Raw genomic sequence first — 24,141 nt, forward strand, 5'->3', positions numbered from 1 at the left:
CTGTACTCTATGTTGCTCCAAAGTATTTAGGGAACATACACTAGAATACATTCAGTCCCACCTCCTGCATGACAGAACTCCCTTCCCTCACTGGCCACCTGCCTAGACTTTTCTCTAATCAGTAATTACCCATTGCTCTGGAACAGGTCCCTTCTTCACCCATATGCCAAACTTACTACACTTTGCAGAAAATTGGGCCTAAGAGGGTATATGACTTCAATGTACTGGCCAGGGAGAATCTTTCATCTAGGAAAAAAAAAAAAAGATGATGCACTAAACCAAAAAGCTGTCCTGCGGCCACTGCTCTCAGTGTAGTCTTTAACAGTCCATTGCATTGTTCAATCTTCCCACAGGCTGGTGCATCCTTGGCATAGACTACCTCTGGAGAGGGTACTTCAAGGACCCAAAAGGTCAGTATGAACTGAATTAGCTGAAATAATAATGAGGGACAGTTTTCTGCATTATGCAGATAAAAATTATACTACAGAAAACCCTGTATGAAGGAATACTAAAGCTACCACCTGAAAAGAAAAAAAGGAAAAAAAAAAAAAAGTGTTTTTTTGATCATGCTAAATCATGGAAAGAGCATACTTTCTTCTAGGTATTCAGGAAATTAAGTACCCATATGTGAAAGTGATGGTTCTGCCAGGAAATTGAACCTAAAAGACAGAATTCAAAGAGAAGAACAACATGGTTCATTTTCAGCATGCAGGAGTATATATTGAGGTGACAATACCAATCTGTGCTAAGAGAGATGTTTCACATATTTATTAGAAGTCAGTGGACAGAAAGGTTGAGAGGGGAGCAGGAGGTGATCTGACAGAGGTATAAAAACATAAGAGCTACTGAAAAGGTAAAGCAGATTCCTTTATCATTTCTCATAATAAAAGAGTAGCAACCACCTGTAAGATAAAAAGGTAAACAAACTCCAATAAAAGAAAATACTCTAGTATTATTCAAGTAAATAACAGAGAAATTCAATATAGAGATTAAGCAATACCACCCTAAGTTAGGATAAACCCCCTGATGTTTCAGAACATAAGGCACCCATAAACTGCATTCAGTTGGAAAGAAACCTCCTGCAAACATCTTGTTTAAAAATGTGCATTATAAGATTTCATCTCTGGCATCTGTTCTAGCTATTTTTACAATGCTACTTGAGCAAGAGTAAGCTTGTTCTTCATAAACTAGTATGACAGCGAAATGTTTCTTTCAAATGGGCACAACAAGTAGAGAATAATTTCACAAAATAAATTATTTTAATAGATTTTTGTCTCTCTTTCTCTTCCTGACCCAATTAAAAATTAATAATGAAAATATTTTCTTGTGTTACATATACACAGTAAGCCTTAGAAATTAGCACAGAATGCTCTGAACCATCATGCTGCAAGAGGTAACTGGGGACTTCATGCAAAGGACCAAGGACATCAGTTGTTAAAGGCAAAACTCTGTATCTTGGCTTGGCTATATCTGCATTTTTGTGTCAGAGGTATATACATGTTTTAAAGTAGAGCTATATTTGTCCTCACTCCATCTCTCTGCCTAGACCTGAGATTGTCATGGTAGCACTTGCTCTTAAGCAAAAGACACCCACCATTTGTGTTGATCTTAGCTCTAATGACTCAAAATGAAGAGCTATGATAAAAACCTAAACAAAACACAGGTAAACAGACAAACATCTAACCTTTCTAAAAGGTGTTTCTTTTTCAAATAATATGTTCTTACGCAGCTATGAATTAACATCCTTCCCAATGAATGAAAAAAAAATTAAGATTTAACAGAACATCTATTTTCTGTAAAAGAGATATAACAATCGGTGTTTAAAATATATGTTCTGACACAAATTGATTTTCTTAAAATAACCCAAACTAATGTGTTTCTGAAAAAAGGCTTCAAGTTCATATATAATGGGCTATTTTGGAAGGAGAAAGTATCCACTATACAGATTAAAAACACAGCTGATGGCTGTCTAACTGGACCTGAACTGTAGAGTGCACCTTCTGCTCTGGACAGCATTGAGATTTTGTCAAGAAAAGGCTAAGATCTCTGAGCACTCTTGCTGCCAAGTGCTCTCAAATTAAATCAGTTTGAAGTGGTTTTCATTAAGATGGATTGAGTGTGGCATCGTGAGAAACACTCTATCAAATGTAGTGTTTTACTTAGTGATTAAGTATATACCAGTTGATGAAGCTACCCAAATCCTTCGTAATCCCACCACTCCAATAAACATTTAATGAGTATATAAGTTCAAAAAGCCTAGCAGAGGATTTAAACCTTCAATCTTGTTTTTATTTACTCTTGGAACTCAATTTCTCACTTCAAGTGAAGAATGCTGGTGCCTGAAGCTCATCTGTTGCCCTGGTAAAATTAAGTGCCCTCCATAGTATAAATTAGAAGACAGACAGTCAGGTTGCAGTTTTCTCTTAAGCTTTTTCCTTATACTGATATACTTACTCAATTATTTTATGAAATGCAGTTATAAAAATATAAAATAATGTATCCCTTTCCTCACTTAAGAATTCCAGGAGGTGGTTCTGAAAAAACTTGTTTGTAACAGGGAGAACATAATAAAAATAAATGGCTTCTATCCCTTATCATACCTTTGCTTTACATCAGAATGTTATTATCAAAACAATGACATTTCTCAGGGTAGCAGGGAGGCATAAGGGCTTCTAAAAATAATGGCAATTTTTCCAAAAAAAATTTAAAGGAAGAAGTCACAAAAATAACACTTTCTTAATTGTATTACTTTATCCTGATGAGGATCAAGCCCAAATACATCAAAAAATATTAGAAATGCAAGGTCATGTGGATTTCAGATGTGCCATGCAAGTAGTATATGAAGTATCTGGAGTATTAAAAAAAAATCTAAACAACTGTGCTGCATTAATATCAAATTTAGAGGTATAAAACAGTATTTATGAAAGCTCCTAATGGGCTCTCTTCCATGATTACGGTGATGGTGTCAACCATTTCTGAAGAAATGACACAGTGAACTTTTTAACTCAAAAACTTTTCATGTTGACTTCATCATTTTATTTCTTTGAAACGTATACTGTTCCACTTGAATGAGCTATAAATTTATACTTGGCCTGTGAATTATTCTGTGTACATTTATGCCCTGAAATCCATATACAGTCATGAAAATATTCACTAAATTTAGAGTGTAAGAAAATTGTGTCCACAACATGTCAAGTTAGCATTCACTTAAGCTACACAGCGTAGATTCATAACATACTGATCATAACATCCTCTAGCACAACATAGCTATTCCTTCCAATATGAATAACTACAGGAAGCCACAAAATTCTTCATTTTAAAATTAAATATCTATCAAGACAACAAAAAATAAATTTAAACAGCATAACTTTCTTGTTTGTGTTTCAGCTTTGTCTATGATTGATTACGCAAGGCCTTAGGTTTCTCCTTAGTGAATTCCAAGTCACCAGAACTTAAATAAACTATTCCCATTCTAATTTTATTAAAATACTGATTTTACAACTGTGCATGGAATAACAGAAACTTGAGATGTCTGGTTGGATGGACAGAAAACCTAAATAACCAAACTTTAGTACTGGAATTTACTTGGCAGATAAAGGCTGTACAAATGAAGAAAAAAAAGAAAGAACGAAAGAAAGGAAGAAAGAAAGGACTGTATTTCAGACACCTTTCAATATAAATTTACAATTTCATTAGCCATCCTTCAAAAGAGTTACTAACATGCAATGTTGAACTTGTCAACCAAAAGATTCCCAGCCAGTGTTAAGTGGGGCTAGGACACATGATTATTTCAGGAAGAAAAGGGAGGAGAATTAAAAAAAAAAAGAAAGAGAGAGAGAGAGAGAGAGAAAACTGCCCCCATAGTTACCAATCACTACAGGACTCCAGTAAAAATACAGCCTGAATAATTAGAAAGCATGAGTTATTCACTGTAATTTCAACAACAATCGGAGTAAGTATTTTGGTCAATCAACCACATAAATATTCACAAATAATATAAACGAGATAATTCCTAAATATAGTTTACCTTTTTAAAACAGTGATAAAACATGTGCAGTGATTTCCATTTTTCCCCTAAATTAAATCAAGTAACTTTAATACACACTTACATCTCTAGCTTTCCCATAGAAGGCTTCTTGAAAAGCAGCCTCTAATGATCCAATAAAATAAACAGGATGGCAGTCACCATATCTATTTGAGATAAAATTTTCAATTAATAAGAAAATATTAAAATAGTAATTTCAATATTCTACCTCTTCACGTATGCTGTGAACAAAACACATTGGCTAAACACTTAGAAAGATAAAGTACTACATTTCTAAATATTTCTGCCCTCTCCTTTAAAGCAAATCTGTCCCCCAGCATTCAAAAGCTTAAAGTAACTAATTGCTACATTAAAAATTTTATCATAAAAACTTTTTACGTAGACACCTTAATTTCTAACTATATATATATTTTTTCAATAATAACTTATTTCTTCCTTTTACTATATTTTTAAAGGTTGACTGAAGTGTATTCTTGTATTACACATGAATGCATTTCATTTATATACAAAAAGAACATTTCCTTACACAGGGGTGAAAACAGAAGGCACATAAACTTTGCATTAGTTTGTAGTACATTATTATGCAGCTTCTACCTTTCTGATTAAATGAGGTAAGCATTTAACAGTGTAAGATTCAGTGAATGACGTTAAATAAAAAGCAGCATTTTATTTTTAAAAAGCAATGATTGATCCAACCATTTCATTTTTGTGAAAGCTCTTATTGTAACTCTGTATATATTCTTCAATATTAATCAACTTCAGCCTTTTTGTTCCTGCATATCAAATTAAAATTAGTATACATAATCAGATTCTTTATCATTCTTCTGGACTCCTACATAATTAGGTAATGATATTAATTAGTAGCAAATTAAATAAGGCAAGAATCTGTCACTCTAAAATGGACTGAGAAATATGTTATTTCAGAAATAGATCCAACAAAGTTAAGCTTAAAATAAATTAGATATGAATGCCTAAATGTGTATCCCTATAAAAGAAAATATGTGCATTTGGTTTGTTTTTAATTTCATTATTTACTAAATTTAGCTTAGTTTTTAACAAGAATTACACAGTTATAAGGCTAAGCTTACCTTGAAGAAAACTCTGCTGTAAATTGTAATAAGGCATCTCCTTCATTTTCAGCATTTTCTGGCACTAAAAAAAAAATAATAGATTAAATACAACCTTATGGAAACAGATTTTAATATGCGCATTCACTTTGCTTCATGGATTTTTTATGTTTACAGCTTACTGAAGTGGTTACCAAGAGACCATATAAATTTCATGAAAGACTATGAACCTTTGGAAAGACATGGAATTTCCAGACACTCTCATGAATATATTCAGGCTTTCCAAACAGTAAAATCCTCAGGTCCAGTGTAATGTGATATATCACTTGTTCAGAGTTAACACTCTGGACTTACATTAATATATTAAAATGAAAGGACTGGCTTGAAAGGCTTGACCCACAATATTTCTAGTTACTTTTTTATTATTATTTTAAACTTCCTAAACATAATGTTAAAAAGTTTCACATGCCAACACGGTGACATAACTTTGCTGTCAAAAACTTTTAAGGTAATAATAACACCAAGGCAAGCCTAAAAAAATAGAGTATATATAGAATAGCACATAGGAAGTAATTGACTGTTCCTGCTTGATTCTTTTCATAATTCAAGGACAAATAATCACTAAGAAACCTGTTAAATGTATATACTTAAAAATATTTGTCACCACAAGATGCTAAAACTAAAATCTGTAGAATTTTCAAAACAGGAAAATCTAGGTTTCTACAAGTACGTTTGGTTACAGATCACCATTTCTCAGCATTAAATCACCCTCCTTCAACTATAACCTAAAATCATGGGGTTAAGAAGAAGCTTCCTCAATAGGAAGATGTGTTCATTGTTCTCAATTACATTTCCAGTACTTTTATTTAGCACACCCATCATACAAGAGACCCAAACAATTCTAATGGTCCTATCAAAAAATACTTTCCTGTTTTTTTCTGTGCAGACTCGTCATACCTCTCTGCATTCACTAGTGCTTTATTACTACCAGTTAATTGTCAATTAGCTTTCAACTCTTACTCATTGGCGATTTCCTCAAGGCAGATGATGCTACTCCAAACATTTCTCCATCATCAACTCCAAACTCTGTAGCATCTTCAAAATCATCTCCATCACTGTCACTAACCATATGAACATCAGTGCATTGCTATTTAGAAACAAAAAACAAAATCCACCATAAGCCTCTATTACAGCCATCATCTTCAGTGAAATACAAAATACATACTGAAAAATACTTGTGCATTTTATGAAAATACTTGGTATATTGCATTTTATTTTACTATTTTATACAGCTTTATCAGATTACTTTTTACAAATAAGATCTAATTTTTACCAGAATTATTGCTGACAGAGCCTTATGTGACAAAAAGCATTATTTAAATAACTAAGGATTTGGAACTGCATACACAGAGTTGAGCAAAGTCGAGCAAATTTTATCTAAATTTAATTTTCTTTTCCATCTAAGGGTACTACAGGTGGTGTAACTGAATTAGAGTGAGAAAAGCCACAAAATCTACCACTGGTTTCCACTATCTAGATGCAGTCTATTTCAGCTATACTTTTATAGTGGGGGACTGTCCTTGGAAGGCTACCTATCTATCTTACTGCAATCCCTTCCATACAAATTCAGAATCCATAGTCCTAACTTGGCACAACAGACTACTGCATGTTGAATGACAGGCTGACTTCTTTGGCATATGACAAAGGAGAAAAATCAATATTTTTATGCAAGAAGCTAAGGTCCCATCTGTGCCTCCAAACTCCCACTGTCGGGTGTTTTGGACTGCATGTCCTCTGAAATATGTAACAGCTCACAAAGCCTTGTTTTTAACTTTTCAGTGTTAATTTGCCTTTAAACTGACTTGTCTTCAAGAACAACTTTTCCAGCTCCACTTGACCTGCAACTTACGGTGACAGTGCACTATAGAAAATTTACACGAATCCCTGAAGGTGCAACACAGTGTATCATGGCTCCAAATGACTATGACAGGAACAAAGAGCTCAAGCCATGCGGATCTCTCCCTACAATAGCTACACATACCAAAACGCTTCAAATAAGAACATTTACTGAATGAACTAGTCAACAACAAAATCCTATGAAGTGGGCAAACTCAATCAGATCATTCTGAAAGAATAAAATAGAGAAGCACAATTAAATAGCTATGGGGACAGATCTCAGAAGAGAACTATAACTACCTATTTAACCTGCTAAATAGTGTAGGTATAGCTAGAACCACATCGTCTGACCATCCTCTAACCTTAAAGAATTGTCCAACAGCATATATCCAGGCCTGCACCCTGACCGTACCTCACAGCTACATCTTACCAACTCTACCGATCTAAGTAATTGAAACGTTCTTTTTGTGCAGCAAGATAAACCATATGTGTTACAGTTCTCTAAATAAAATGGTAAGAAGTGTGTGGGAAATGAGAAACTGCTTTTATATTGAATTAATTTTGAGGAAGGACAAAGGCACTGGAAATTTTAATGCAAACAATTAATAGTTAGAAACAACAAAAGGTGATATACAGTCTGCGAACATCTCTTTCCATTAATATTTTAAAATGTTTCAACCTTCTGTTTAATTTGGAGTATTTTTCAGTGCTTACTGTAGCTTGCTTACTTTGTTCTTCCTCTTTTTCTTCAATGATTTGATTGCCCAGTTCCTTACTTTGTCACAATTATGTGTTACAGGAATTGTGAACAGATTTTTTCATTAATGTGCAATTCTACTGATGTATTTGACAATAGAAAGAACAGCAATCATGGCAAAATGAGCTTTCCCTGCTTCTTTCTAGAGTATATCTTGTTAAATGAAGATGTTCTTACCTCCTCTGACTGTTCCCTCGTTTGTACAGGTGAAGATCTTCTTCCAACTGTAAGTCGATGGCAAGGAAAAGTCAGTCCCGATACAGCTAGAGTCATCTACAAAAAAAGCAATGATCATTTTTTAAAGCCATAGTCTCAATTGAGAGTTTTTTTCCTTCTTCATTTCTTTTAAATGTTTTTTTTGCTTGTTTGTTTGTTTTGTTTTTTAAGGTTTCTTTGAGATTCATACTAACAACTTCATTGCAGAAGTGCAAATTAAGTACGCAAATATAAAGTATGAAGCCTGGAAAACTAAAATGATTCCTTACATAAAAATATTCAAAGAAACAACAACTATTATTGCACAGTGACTGAAAATATATAACAATATCTTCTGTTAGGTGCAGAGCGCTAAGACTTATTTTCACCTGAAGATGAAGCTGCTATATGAAATTTTAGGATTTGGAGGATTATGTTGCTGTTCTTATGTTAGCTATATACAATCTTCAGGAACAGCTGTATGACCAGCAGATAAAGATGCTTTCAGGGAAAAAAAAAGATGACTGTAGATATTTTTACATTTTACAGAGGAATAGTTTTAAAGGTATGTATGCACAAAGACTCAAAACAAAACAAACTTCAAACTCAAAACCATCTTCAACTGTTATTTTTTCCTAAATCAGAACTGAACTCTGAACCATTACAAATAATTTCTCTTGTTTTAAGATGGACAAGAACAGTATCTTTCAAAGTTGAATAAGAAGATGTATTGATTTGACCCTGTTTTGTTTAGGCTAACTTTCTAAATTGCAGTTAAATTTGCAATAATTACTAGTCATATTATCAGAGTTACTTGTTGTGTTTTCATATTAAGACTCTATTAAGATCTTCCTCCCCTAGCCTAAAAATAAAATAAAAAAAGTATTATGCTTTGAGGAACTATGTGTAGTTCATTTTTCCTTCCTAACCAATAAGCAAATGTTAACATAAAAATGACAGGCAATGATACAACTAATTAAAAACAGTTAAGTCATCTTGAAAAAAAAAAAAAAAAAAAGATTACCTGGAAACAAACAATTTTTATCAGAAGTTTTAAGAGGCTCTCACAATGGCTCCTTCAAAATACATTTAATCTTCATCTTGATCATAATTAAGTTCAGAGGCTTGTGCTATATTTCTCAGATAAACAAGGGCACCCACAAACCCAACAACACTGGCAAAATTACAGTGAGCACAGACACAATAAATGTTCATTTATTAGTGCCAACAGAAACAGTACTTTTATCTACTGCTGTATGCCTAAACCTAAACTTTTTAAAATCAAGGAGACAGCAAATAGAAAAAAGCTAGCATCGTTTGAAAGACAAAATGACTAGATGCCTGCAAACACACCATAAGGTTGGAAGATCTAACTGTACATTGCATTTAAAACTGTACTTAACATGATTACAAGTAAGAATTGCCTACTTTTCTACCAACAGAACTGCCTGTGTTACTCTTGTCATTTAGAGCACCCTCCACACATCTCTTTATGCAGCCCAAGCGTGTACACAGCCTGCTGCCCTCTCCTGGAAAGCCTATCCGTCCTCTCTCCAAGTGAAGCTGATGACCAGAACGAATCTTCAGAAGCTGCTAAGCCCTATCTTGATAGCATGCGGGGTAAATTTACAGCACTACTAGCTCTTAAATGAATACAGCTCATTCATTTTGGCAACAAATCCAACTATTTGCAGAATCTGAACCCGACAAAATATTCGATTCTATACAGTTCTTAGTGACTTGTAGACAGTTTGGGCTGTGTGTTCAAAATATTGTTTCTAGCTAATGGGTCCTTCAGAAGAAACACCTAGAGGACAGGAAAAGATCCTCTAGATCGTCCAAAAATTATTACTACTGAGGGGGGACAGAATGAGCCACTTACAGTGGCTCAGGACTACAGCACTCTCCTAATTAGACTGTAAAAACCTTAAGGTAAATTAAATTTCAATCATCCTTAGCAAAAACCCAAGAATAAATCATAAGCCTTAAATTTCATTTACTGCCATGAGCACTGAAGATACCCCATTTATTTTTTATACATAATTCAGAATGACTTTATCACTTGTCTGCTAGAACTCACAAAGATTTAATTTGCAGCAGGTTGAAGCGGGCTGATTAAGCAGGCTGGTTACCAAATGAATGTTAACCTGTCTGAACTAGCCTACTGTCACATTCTCATAGCAAGGTTAAACAGAAGTTTAGCTGCATAAAAAGCCTAGCTATCATCTTAAAGGAAGTGAGTAATAATACTCGGGAGCAAATGAAATATTGAAGATGACATACAGGTCAAGTCCAATTACCTACGAAACTCCTGTGACAAGCGCCTAAGAACTGTATTCACTGCAATAATCCCCCAGTTTAATTAGCATTTTTATAAGTCGTAAATAATAAACAAAACCTGACTGTTATAAAACTTGAAACTTTGCCCTACGGTTCCCACACTGTATGAAATCCTGGTAAAACACACACGCACGCACACTAACCACACACAGCCTGCAGTTCCCTAACAGCATCAAATAGCCTGACAGATGCCTGGAAAGGCTCCTGGTATCTTTTACATGCACATTAAAGGAAGAGTGGTAAGATCAAGCAAGCAGTTATTGTGCTGCTTCATCACTTGGCCCAATAGCAGGGTGTTGCAATTCTAATTTGCAACCCTATATTATAGTGTCAAAGCGTCTCTCAAAAATGAGCTAACAGCAGAAGGGGTTCAACATCAGAGCACATTTCATCCTACTCCCCAGACAGTTGCTGGAATGTTGTTGTTGTTTTTTTTGTGAACATTTGTGTGAGAAATGGCCCTCTCCTTTGACTTTGAGAAGTTTATACAAAGCAAAGGCTAGGGAAAAGAGAAGCTCTGCCTTTCATTTCTAAAGTAATCTACCAGCAGGAACATTTCTCCGGAACTGAGTTATCTTTATTCCAAGATAAAGGAGACAGTCCTCTCTCAAGAGAGACTCTTGCACCAGAAAGTTTAATCTTTATTTTGGAAATTATAAAAACATCGATATTAAGCAAAAGATTACTTTTCAGGCAGCTCAGTCCAGTGCCACAGATATCAAACCTCAAATATTTGAATGCAGGCCACTTGGGAGCATCAGCTGAAGTGTCTCAGGGGCTACAAATGTTTAGGCATCAGGCTGCTCTTGGAGTGATTTTTCTTTCTAAATACTGCATCTGCTTACTCCCAGACAAGGTTGCAGTACGTTAGATGTAAGAACTGCTGTGTCGCATTCATCTTCCCAGGAGGGTAGACATGATCTTCTACCAATTCCAAAACAGAAAATACTGGTTTGTTGTCTCAGTACCTTATCTCCAATATTCTCAACCCATGAAGCCGTTTTGTGATAAAACTCAAAAAGTGATCATTTTTTTCAGTGTTTTCTTTTTCCACATGAAAACCACCTTTATACGAGCGTGGTAGCTTGAACCAGATGGCTTTTGTGTGCACAAGAACAGACACTGGAAGATACATATACAGGACTCTTAGCACTAGTAGATACAGATTATGGAATATATAGGACATTAAAGCAGAAATAAATACCGTTGTTCCATTTTTCTAGGCACTAGATATACACATATGCAAAGCCCTACTCCAAAGATCTCCCATTTGAAAGGTCCGTGAGGTGGAGAAAGAATCAGAGTGGCAAAGCAACTTGCACAAAGTCACTCAGGTGATCACTGAAAAGCTAGATCTCTTCTCCAGCACTGGCTATACAGTGCTCATGCTCACTGAGAGTTTAAAAAAATCTCCCTTTTGGCCTTCTGTAGTTGTTAAATGAGAAGAAAATAAGATTGGAGCCTCAAAAACATTTCAGGGACATTTGCAATAGGATAATCTTTTCAGAAGACAGCAGAGATATTAAACAGTGTGCTGCTGGTACACAAACAGGTAATGGCACAACCTGGACTAATGTGCACACAAGGATACCTGAAACAATATTTTAAGTATTAAAAGAAAGACTGCTACATGCTTTCTAACACTAAGACATTGCATTTATTTGTAAATGTTCAGTGTAAGGTGATTTGTATTTTAATTGCCAGCATCAATAACTGGGGGATAAAGTCAAACGACATCTTTTCTGATTTGAACACAGAGGACTCTTTGCCAAGAACTTTCCAGACCTAGGAGTATTTGCCAAGTCCAGAGTGAGAGTTTGAACTCCGGGTGCTTTAAACAATAGGTTATTCCTCCTGTTAGAAAGCATCATTTTTATGTAGAAAAATTTTCATTCTAGAAATATGCTCTCAAACAATCAAAAGACCATTTTTACCAAATATTTCATGATACAAATATGTCTGCAGCTGCATCAGGAAGAGAAATCACTCACAGCATGCAAATCCAGAGTGCTGCCTTCACAAGCTCAGAAAAAATGAGAAAAATTGCAAGTCCATAATCTTACAAGCTTGGAATCTTCTATAAAGAGCTTGCTGGTATGACTTAGTTCCCACTCTTGCAGATTTTTGAAATTACAAAGGAAGGAGCAAACTCAGATCCATGTACCACTCCAGGGATATTTAATGAAGACATTTAAGGTCTGAGAAAGATAAATAGTAGCACGAACACGAAGCAATGACACCAGCAGAGAACTGCAGCTGCCAGGCACCCACTTCTACTCGTTAATCTTTGGTATCTTTGCTACGTTCTCACATACTGAATCTGCTAAGCTTGAAAGTAAGTTGACGATTTTTAGCTAATAAAAACCAGAGAACTGCTGACACAAAAATTATAAGCTCTGTTACTGAACGAGGAAAGTAGTAATTGGATTTGACAAATTTGCTCCTCCTCAAACCCTGCCGTACAGTGATCAAGAAAAACAGCACTTCAAAAAAGCTTTAATTGCAACCGTATCTAATGAAGAAAGGAAGAAGGCAAGCTCTAGGAGCTTTCTAATACCTTGCAGAACGTACGCAGAGATCCAAAGTGGCCAGCTTAAACCAACCTGTAAAGAACTGGATCTTCTTCCTCATCCTCAGCTATTACAGTCATTTTGGAAACCCTGTTTTCTCCCACGTGAATACACGTACAGGTCTCTCTGGCAATCCAGTAATCTGAATAAAGCCCTGAGAATGGCTCTTCTTGTCTGCTGCCTGGATGAAAGTAGCACTTACTTAAAAAAATAAATTATGGTAGGAAAACAGACAAGCCCCCGAAGCACAGCGCTTACAGACGTATCTATTAGGCCTATAATTGTCCTCTCGGTACTTATCATCGTAATATCACCTCCAGACGGACAACATGGATGAAGACCAGCCAAATCTCTGCCAAGAGTCCAGGATCTTTAGCAGGTTCTTTTAGCAAGAACCACTGAAAACAAGCAAGCGTAAGCGATAATGTTTAAGGGAAGTAGGAACATTGATTTATTTTGTGCTCTTTGTTAAGTATTTGATTGCTACAAGAGCAGTGACAGTGAGCTTTTTTTGATTTTTTTGAGTTCTGCTGAAACTTAATATAAATTTAGAAGTCATAACAAGAAGTGTTATTTCTGTATTATTTGACTGCTATGAATCAGTCAAATTATTCAGCTAGCAATACTTCAAATGCAGAATTATTTCTGGCTGTCTAGGATCTGCTTCAACAGAGAACTAAATGGGGGAATTTTCAAAGAAAGCATGGTTTCCTCCTGAGGTGAAGGAAAATAATCCATGTTTTTGGCCTTTAATACTCAGAGATGAGGAAAGCAAGCAAAATTCTGGTGTACAAAAAAAGCATGTTTTCCAATACTTGACTCTCCTTCATAAATCTTGCAGAAAATAAAAAGACTAATTTTCAGTCCTACTTAAAGTCAGCTTGTAGTATATTAGACAAAAGGAATTAAAGTCTTAAAAAACTGCCATTCAGTTCTAGCATCCTGAAATGGCCTGGTGAAATTAGAGTTGCAGCTTTCCAGCTGCACTCGCTAGCACAGCTGGATGGAAGAAGCCACAGAAAGAAACCTTCCCAAAGGTGTCACTCCATGCGTGACTGCCAAGAAGGTGCATGCTTTCTAATGCATCCTTTCCAACTCTATGATGGGAATAGGTAGAATTAAACTTGCTTATATTGAAACGTGGGTGTTTGTTGGTTTTTTTTTTTTTGCATACAAAGCACACAATTATACCTTTTGTTTTTGGTAATCTCAAGGAGTTGAAGAACACTGAGATTACCTAATCCCAAATCTTCCAGTCTAGCATCTCTAACTTCTGTTTGCTGTAACTTTCATAATTAGCCCAGGACGATGAGGGACCCCAGCCAGCCATCTGCCTTCCTGGTAAGGCAATACCTTCAGAGCACCACATCCACTCGATTCCAGAATTTCACCTAATGCTCTCGGTACTGATACTAATTCTAGTGAAAACTGGAAATGCCTGTTTTCCCCTTGTTGAGCAAGAGGAAGATCAGGCCCACGTAATATCTGTTTGTTCTGCAGCTAAATCTGTTAGCATGCATTGTACTACGGAGCCCTAGCTGGATAACCAACAAGTCAGTGGATGTAGAGCAGTAGAGCTGTTATCTCAGTATCCATTGGAAAATATCGTATGCCTTCACTGTTACCATTGTACAACCAGCACATTGCTTAATAAGTGAAAGATTATCTCCAGAAAAAGATGCCAAAATATTGTTATTCGTTCTGTGAAAGAAAATTTTGATAGAGATTATACAAACATCTTGATACCCAGAGGCATTTCTTTTGCTCTGAAAACAGCAGCAGCATGCAGCAACAGTCAGAGTATTATTAAAAGCATTCTGAAGTCATTGCAATATATTTTTATATTTTTTTATTAAGAACAGAAGAAGCTCGTGCTAAGCTTGAACAGTTAGGATCTTTGAAATAGAGCTGTTTTAACATGGGGAATTCTATGACAGCTGCAAACCTCTAATCACCCTTGATAATTATATACCAGCTCGGCAACCTAACAGACTTTTGTGGCCACTGTTTAGTGCTTTGGCCATAACTAGCTTGTCAGTAATAGCTAGCTGTGTTTTTGTGTTAGAAACAAACAAATGCAGAAATGATATCCCAAAGGAATATTTATAAATCAAGAGGTCATCAGCTGAACAGCTCTTTTTAGAAGCTGCATATCAGGCTGTAGTACCCATGTGGAGATTTATAATATATACATCACACAAGAAATTCTTAATCAGAAGTGAATGCACTGTTGCCTGTAAACTGAAACCTAACCCTGATTCAAATACTTCATGTGACAGCACTTTCACTGGGCTTATAATGTGAGTTGCTTATTTTTTTTCATCTACTGGTTTACTCACTGATACATAGCTAATGTATAAAGAAACAAACATGAACAAGTACATTTCATAACACACCATGCTCAGTCACTCAAAATAACCTAGAGCAGATGCCCACAGCAATTCTCAATGACTGGCAGGAATCTCTACTGTGAAAATTTCACTTCCACCATATAATTTGATTCTTCTTGTTGGAGTAATCAGTATAATGCTTTCCCCCCCCCATCAGGTAAGTAAAGGGGTAAGGATAGAGGGGTGAGGAAGAAACTTTGTCAAGCAATTCAATTCTCATATTAAGCTTACTATACCTGATTTTTATTTTTTTTAATAGTGTAAGCTAATTCCCTGAGTATGACAAATGTCAGTGACACTACATTTTCTTCCGCATTTTCTGAAAGCTAGGGAAAAGCCTGGTCATTTCTGAAAACAATTATATGAACAAAAACCTTGAGGAGGAACTAGCTCTGCTAGTTTTTCTATTATACACTATATGCATATGGTCCTCCTAGCTGGGTTTGGACCTTAAACACAGTAAGGATCAAACGCTTTCATAGCCCAAGAGTACCAAAAGTAGTTAGATAAAAAAGACAAAACAATTCATCAGTTTGCTAGATTTTCTTGGCTGAATAGCATGGCTCCCGTAAAGAAGCCTTCCCACACTTCCAGTTTCAGTTCATTCACTGTCCTTTCAGCCAGGGCAGGTAAAACTGTAATAAGTGAGAAATTCTCTTGCTTCTTGGTCTAGACAGACAGACTTCAGTTTAGATGTCTGCAAGACATGTTCATCATTGATAATCCCTTCGTCTTGATTGGCAGATCTCAGAAGAATTCAAACAAATTCATTCCTCCCAGCCAAAAAAGATGCCATCTCTCTCTCTTCACCAGATAAATTAAGTTCCCAGTTCAAAAAGATTACCACACTAACTGTGCAGAAAGGAAAAATCAGAAAAAAAATGCCTTCTCTGCAGGGCTAGATGAAGGCAGAGACCTATGCCTCAGCCCTCAGGTCTTTAAGTCAGAATCTCAGAATGACTCAGGGAAAGACACAGGAACAAATTACAAAACAATCTATTTGCTATGCTTGGAAAATAAGTTATTCTTCTTTTTGCTCACCATTGGAGCAAGACTGGTCAGGCTGCTCTACGGTTGAGGTTGCTGCTCCAAGTTCACTAGCTTTTCCATTTTTCATTTTTCTTTTGCAACCTATCTTTTCTAAGATTAAAGAAAGTAATAATTTGATGTACAAGCAATACCTAAAGAAAGAAGTATTTGTGTGGTGAAAGGGAGATAGTATTTAATGTGGCATACTGGAAAATCAAAGTGAAGAAGGAACAGAGGAAAGACAAGTGAATGATGGCAGGGGAAGTGGTGCGTCGATGCTTGAAATCTAAGAGTTGGCAGTTTTTCCACTACAAAAACAGTTTAAGAAAATAATGGTTTCTAAATACAGCCAGTACGGCCCTTGAATATGAATATTGAAGGCAGGGGAAATAGGAGTGTAGCAGCTCCTTGGCAACTTCTTGGGTTTCTCCAGGGAACATTAGATGGCTCCATGGTCCAACCCTTGTTGGAGATCCAAATACAGAGGTGAAGCTGTTCAAAATTGTTCCAAACTGTTCAGGAAGGAGGTGGCAGACTCACAACAACTCGTGCTTTTTCTAAGGATACTCAGGATCTGATCGTTTCAAGACAAATGACACTACGACACAACAGCTCCTTCACATGCTCTTGCCACGGATCTAGCTCTCCAAGCATTATTACCAATGTGTGGGCAGCCCATGCTCAAACAAACTCTCACTAAATGCCTTGGGAACAAACAGGTGCTCAACACTTCCCAACTCACCACTTAGCACTGCTTAAGTACGCATTAAATAAACTATCCCATCTTCAGTGCATAAAGTCAAAATCGATATATGATTTAAGAATTCATGCATACCCACATTTAAAACTTCAAGGAATTAAAGGTTTTCTATGAATTAAAGTTTATCTTTCCCTTTGCAGTTTTCTCAGAGTTATAAGTATGCTTTCGTTAGTAACATCAGACTGTAAAATCACTTCTGTACAAACTGAAGTACACACTGTATACATAAAACAAGTGTTCTCACACCAACGAGCAAGTATTCCCCTTTAAAATGAAGCCACATTACAATTAAGAAAGTCTATCAAATGTGATTGTTTTTTTTTCAGTTTTATTTGTTTTTGAAATCTGCAGAAACGAGGCCCGTTTGTACTTTGAGATTAATTACAAGGGTTGGAGATTTACTATACAGAACTGAAGAGAGCAGACCGGTCTATACTGGTCACCAAGACATTGCTATTCAGGTTTAGTACATAATTAAAAAAAATCAACTAACAAAAGCTTTCTACCAGGTAAACCCTTATCCCTCCTTGAACAACAATAAGAAGTGGGTGTAATTCTAGGTTAGCCACTTCATCTTTTGACATCAAATAGCATTAGCTGGGAAAAACAGTCAAGTTTGCTCTAGGTTTGTTTGTTTTACAAAACTATTGTACAAATATTAAAATGAACAGAAGTGGTTAAAAATTTGACAGCCCTTGAAATTAACTTCCTCTGGAAAATAACTTCATTTTCATTATGCATCTTCAACAAAAAAAATTCTTGACAGGTAGTCAACGTTTCATTTTAAACACTAACTGGATGAAAAAAATCTCGAGGGTGGAGTGTGTTCAGGTTATAAATCAGCGATGCTTATTTTAACTCCTCACAAAGTGTTGTTGAGATAATTACTGCTGACAGCTTTATTCAAGGTTCATTTCACTTTTTCTACTATTTTTCCCCTGTTAGAAGTTCAGCAGGGCCCATGGGAAGATCCACCCCTCACACCTGTTAGGTTTCTTCATGTTACTGAGGCCAAGTTTGGACATGTCACTTCAAATTAGCATTGTACCAGCGCGCTGTGACAATTACTTATCGCAGGTTTAACTTTAAAAAAAAGTTTCTAATCCAGCCACAAGAACAGTGTCAGAGTACGTAATTTAAACCTGTCAACACAGGTTGCAGGAAACTCATTCCAAGGATTTCAGCGATATTCCCATGGTGTGTATTTGAACTCCAATGAAGACTAAAATCACAAAGGAATGCTGTAGGGTTAAAACACCGAGCCCAAAAGTTAAAAAAGATCTGAACTGAAAACAGAGTCCCAAGTAATAAATTCAAAAGATTTAACAAATTCCTTAGATGAGTATTAAGAGACTGCTATGCTTAATTTTCCCAACATATTCTGCAGTTTATTCCAAGGGCTGTATATTAAAAATACATCTCTTATTCCTTAGTCCACACCATGTAGGCTCAATGCTGGGTGATCCGTATGAGATGTGCTGAAGGCAGCAGCACAGTAAAGATGCTCTGGGATCAATTGTGGACACACAGCACGGGGGTGGGAGTGCGGAGGAGGCTGGTGAGGAACCCACGGCACGCTGAACGGGACAGTTTTGTCTTTCAGGAGAGACACCAGATGAGGGATGCTGAATCCACAGCAACAACCAGGACAAAGCAAACTTCACAAAACCCTACTGTGAGTTTCTGTACAAGCTTGAGAAAAAATTGTGTCTGGTCCTCTGAGAACACCCAGCCCTGTTATGCTGGTTGAACACACATGCCAATTTCTGCTACGGTTAATCATTAGTTGAATTACTGTGAAGTTTATCACTCTCATTTGCCAGCCAAATGAATGAGAAAGCGATCCCTGGTTTTGATTGTTTCCCATTTCATTAAGCCTAGTTAGGCAAGTTAGGAACTAAAGCAGAAGGACAGATACTGTAGTACTTCACTTTGGTTCAAACCACAAATATGGTTAAAGGAAACAAAAGGGAAATAATATTTACTTGAACAACAGATTCTAATAAGAAAGAGATATACGTGAGAGATTGAAATAAATACCCATGATCACTTACAGAGCTCATTCTTCTTCTTAGACAAAAACTGTAAATATTAAAAAGGATGAAAAATCTGCCAAGCCATTTGCAGCTATTTGAAACACGGGGTAACAGAATTAAATAAACGCTGAAAGACCTGGAACACAGTTAAGTATGGACCATGAGGCTAATTGTGGATCTTGAGTTAATTACTTTCCACTGATACGTTTTCTCAATGGTCTTTTACATCAGATTTTTCTTCCCTCACTCTGAACCCCAAGGCAATTCAGCGTGCTAGCCTCCAAACTCTGGGTGATTCATTGTGTACTTCTGCCTTAGGATTTTTAGTTCACGCAGAGAAAGCCAGGCTTTCACATCAAGTTGATGTTAATGTGCACTGACAAAGCAACAGTAAAGGAGCTTCATGTTTGTCACAACGTGCACTCTTTAATTTAGTAATTGCTTTATACTGATATGCAAATAATGACACATTTCCCAAATTTCCAGTTTCTTGGCAATGCTTTCACTAATTACTCAGTGGTTAAAACTTATGCATATGAATTGCTTAAGTGAGTTTATTAATAAGTACACCTGTGTGAATTGACGTATAAAACACACGCCCGGGAACAAGTCATAACTAACTCATTGTACATTCCCAAATGCCTCGGGAACCAAAAATTAAATATTCTTTCACCAAAACAAGAGCTGTTAAGAATAATAGTGTGTTATTCATAGATAAATTGGGATTCTCAAATCTTTCCAAAGCTAGAGAGACTCTCTAGCCAAATGAGAGGAGGATCAAAGTATACAAAAGAAGGAGTTTCGAGGAAAAAGGATGAGAATCCCTCTAGTACTGAAAATGTGGGAAAGCATCTGCATCTACTGGTCCATCAGTTCTCTGAGGACCATCACATGCTCTGCACTCTGGTTATGGTATTCAGTGATACTGCTTACTCTTCCTTTTGCTACCCTAATGTTGACCATGCAAAATTTAGCTACACTTACTTGACATGGATGTAGACTGAAAACAACTGCAAAAAAAACAAACAAACAAACAAAAAAAAACACTCAACAGAGTTAACCTGCCTTAGACTCATAGAATGGCTTGGGTAGGAAGGGACCTTAAAGATCATCCAGTTCCCCACCACCACAGGCAGGGATACCTCCCACCAGCCCAGGTTGCCCAAAGCCCCATCAAGCCTGGCCTTGAACACCTCCAGGGATGGGGCCTCCACAGCTTCGCTGGGCAACCTCATCCAGTGCCTCACCACCCTCTGAGTACAGAAACTCTTCCTTGTATCTAACCTAAAGCTACCCTCTTTTAGTTTAAAACTGTTACCCCTTGTCTTATCGCTACATCCTGATAAAAAGAGTCTGTCCCCATCTTTCCTTTAAGGACGGGACGGCCTCTATAAGGTCTCCCCAGAGCCTTCTCCTCTCGAGGCTGAACAACTCCAACTCACTCTTCTTGTATTTCCTTCCCTCAAAGTTCTTCACATTGTAGGGGCTGAAAAGTAAAGTGCTAACATTGTCCTGCTTCATTTGCTTCTGTGTTGAAGCGAAGTGCCTGTTAGGTTTCTGGTATTTCCTTTAAGTAGCTAGGTAATTGCCATAGAAGACAGAATAACAGTACTGTTCATCCTAAGTCTGATAACAAATGTGTTTTTTTTTTTGGTTTTTTTTTTTTTTGCTATTCGAAAGAGATACAAAAGTGCTAAACAGATTTTTAAGGTAAGAAAAAAAATTGTAAAAATGGAATAATAAGCAACAGTATAAACAAACAATCAATTTGATTCATCCAAATCACATTTTGCCTACAGATACTCATGGATACATCTTGGGAACTGCTTTGCATTCACCAAGGGTATCAGCCAAATACTTGGCACGTTTCTGGTCTATGGTGGGATGCCATTTACTTCACAGCACTGTACAATGATTTGGATGGCAAACAGAAGAGTGCCTGGGTATGTTTCCAGCACTATATAATTCCTTGGCACAGCTGAAGCAGTTGTGCTAGCAACACTGCTTCCAACCAATGGTTCAAACACTGACAAGCTTTTTATGCTACCTCTTCTTCCTGGATATCACTGTTCAAGGAATTGGATTTTCGCAGTGTTAGCCTTTTGAAAACATGGTGTTATTGACTTCTAAAAATGAACTTTTGAAAGGATGTTTGTTTCTTATTTTGTTTCCTTTACCTGGAATATATGAGGCATTTAACTCCTTAAATCGGCAGAATTAAAAGCACCAAATATATATCCTCCTCAAGTAAAGAAAAAAGATTCAAACCTAGCAATACTAGCATATTAAGTAGTATTAATTTTAAACAGTATTGTAGTATTCATAAATGATAAGTCTGTGGGTTGGTGTGGTTGCAACTAAGCAAAATGCATTAGTTTAATTCATTCATTCACTGTGTGATTGTGCTTGGTTGATGTATTAATAGTTTCAAGTGTGACAAGCAAAAGATTAAGAACAAATAACTAAATTAAGCATTTATAAAGTGTCTCTATTCACAGACCTCTTAGAACTTAACAAACATGAATAATTCCCAACATTTTAAATTTAATTTTCTTAGCCATCTAACAAAATGAAAGTGGCCAATTCCTACCGAAATCCAGCTGAGGCTTGCTTTCTACTTTTCTTTGACTTTTATGAAAGTCCAACATTAAATCTCAGGCCTTCGCTTGGAAATGAGAAGACTTGAGCTGCCCAAGTACAACAGTTTATTGAATGTTGTAAGGAAATCTGCAGAGCTACAGATCTCTCTGTGGTCTATGCTTTGACCATTGGGCAGTAACTATGTTTAGAAAAGGAACTCAGTCCTGTAACTGCCATTGGAAACAGCTCTTCTCTTGCTTGGTAGAGAAGTCCTCTGTTTAAAATAGGTTTACCAACTAACACTTCTTGGTTCCAAGTTTTATCACTGATTTATTGGAGTTTAAAAATATATTCGCAACAGAGAACCAGGTTATCTCCATTTCATGCATTAAAAAGTTATCTATGTAATAATTTAACATTATTTAAATATCATTTCTGTTAAAGGAAACATTTGAGGCTATTATAACAGACTCTGCAAAGAGCTAGAACAAGTTGTAGCAATAAAATTCTCACTTATATACCAAACGATAAAAATGATGATATGCCAAGCCCACTCACCATTTGACTTAAACACTGCTTACAGAGTCCCAAACACCCTCAATCTATTGCAGTGGATTTTCACAGATCTTCTAGCGAAGCTCGTCTCTGCTCAGACAGTGGAGTTTCATTACAAAAGAAATAAGCACCACTGTGATAATCCTCCAGGAATAATGCAATTACCACTTATCAAACAGGTGTCTGCTGTATTCCAAGGAGATTATCACTTCCTATTCTGCTCTCTGAGAGTGCAGAACAAAAGAGAAGCTGCTACTATTAAATGACTGAGGAGAAAAGGAGTCTTTGATAATAGCTCTTGCTAGCTTCTCTCAGCAGGATATGAAGTAAATGTAGTCCTTCTGTAACTTCTTGCCACCACAATGAATATTTTAGTCTCTGTAAGGTGAGTTGGAGCACCTAAATAAGACCTCTCCTGTTAATTGAATCTAAGGAATACCGTTCTCTCTCTCTGAGTACTACGAGAACCTCAACACCTACTACCTTACGCCAAGCTTTTATTTGTGAACGCTCCTTAAAGAGGAGCTGTGCCTTCTCAAGCAAAGCCAGGCTGCAGGATAGCCCCATCAAACCCACTGTCATTCAGAGAAGTTCCTGTGACAATACAGCCAGGGTTTGATGAAGAAGGCAGCTCCAGAGTGAAGGTCCAAAAGCATAAAGAACTAAATTTATCCTTTTAAAGAATAAAAGTGATAGAGTTGTATATTAAACTTTTGTTGAGTGTAAATGGATTTTTAACAAATTTTCAAACAAGCTTGTTGAGCGGGAGTTATCTCAGATAACTCTGAAAACAAGACCAAAAGCACTCTCCTATGAAACTTGGGATACAGCAACGTAGGTGCACCACACAAGGTGCTGTTACTACATGGCAAAATCTGCAGTTGGTTTGTATTACCTCTCAGGAAGAAGAGTTATTCCTGCTGCTGCCTCGGTTAGAAAATCTAAAGCTCCTGTGCAGTTCTTGTGTGTCTAGATGGAGAGGCGGAATCATGGCAGCACCAGTACTTCGTCTCATGTTGCATGTACTTCACAGGTCTGGACTGCCTTGACCTATCCTACCGATGTCTCTTTATACATTCCTATCATGTTTTGATTTGCAGGTCAGCAGAAACTGGAAGCAGCATCGACATGATAAAGTTGCAGTCTCGTTCAGTTCCTGTTTACTGACTTCACACTTAACTCCTTTGAATGAGTCATGAACATGTCATTTTTAAAATAAAAATATCTACCACGCCTACCAGTTTCACAGCAGGAAAAGTTAAAAACATTGTCTCAACAGAGCGAGTAGACTGTAAACCTCTTGCAAAAGAAGAAAATAGTAAAAGATGACAATTATGTCTGTAGCACTGATGGTGTTCCTTATGCTTTGAAATACAAATAACAATAGAACTTATTCTTGAATGAATGAATACTAACAACAATCTCAAAATTCACTATGAGCTTTTCCTAAAATACTGGAACATTACAACAGGTTATGCTGAAATGTGGTCAAACTTTTCTGGTAGAAGTTGATGCAATTTTAGTTGATGGGCTTGTCTTATACCAGCAATGAATTTGGCTTTTCAACCCTTACTGTAAATTACATAATGCACTTGGCAAACTTATTTAAAGTGACATATTTGAGATAAAATGTGGCAGTTATTTAACAACATGATTACGCTATACAGTTTGAGAGAAGCAGCACTTGAAACTGATAGCACTTTCAAATGCACAAGGAATTAAAGCAAGCATCCTGCAACTGACACAGAAGAGCAGGGACTATTAACTTTTCTTATTACCTCTCAAGAAAAGTCATGAGGTACAATAGCAGAGTCTCAAAACATAATGTAGTATTATAAATAAGTGCAATATTTATCTGGAAGGGATCAGAGGTCACCTGGCCAAGCCTTCCTCCTTAGGCAGGCCATACGCTTGGCTGCCG

The 24,141-nt window shown here is 36.5% G+C and overlaps 1 protein-coding gene across 2 annotated transcripts in view; it reads right to left on the minus strand.

The window, feature by feature from the left end:
* Positions 1-24,141, minus strand: part of FAF1 (Fas associated factor 1) — a 161,474-nt gene that overhangs the window by 51,378 nt on the left and 85,955 nt on the right. For both annotated transcript variants that reach the window (XM_040564936.1, XM_040564937.1), the window contains 4 exons: positions 7,943-8,038; positions 6,133-6,259; positions 5,134-5,197; positions 4,110-4,191 (listed from right to left, as the gene is read on the minus strand). In XM_040564936.1, coding sequence (XP_040420870.1) covers positions 4,110-4,191; positions 5,134-5,197; positions 6,133-6,259; positions 7,943-8,038 — 369 coding nt within the window. The remainder of the gene's footprint in view (positions 1-4,109; positions 4,192-5,133; positions 5,198-6,132; positions 6,260-7,942; positions 8,039-24,141) is intronic.

The sequence above is a fragment of the Cygnus olor genome, chromosome 8 (assembly GCF_009769625.2).
Source record: "Cygnus olor isolate bCygOlo1 chromosome 8, bCygOlo1.pri.v2, whole genome shotgun sequence".
Lineage (NCBI taxonomy): Eukaryota > Metazoa > Chordata > Aves > Anseriformes > Anatidae > Cygnus > Cygnus olor.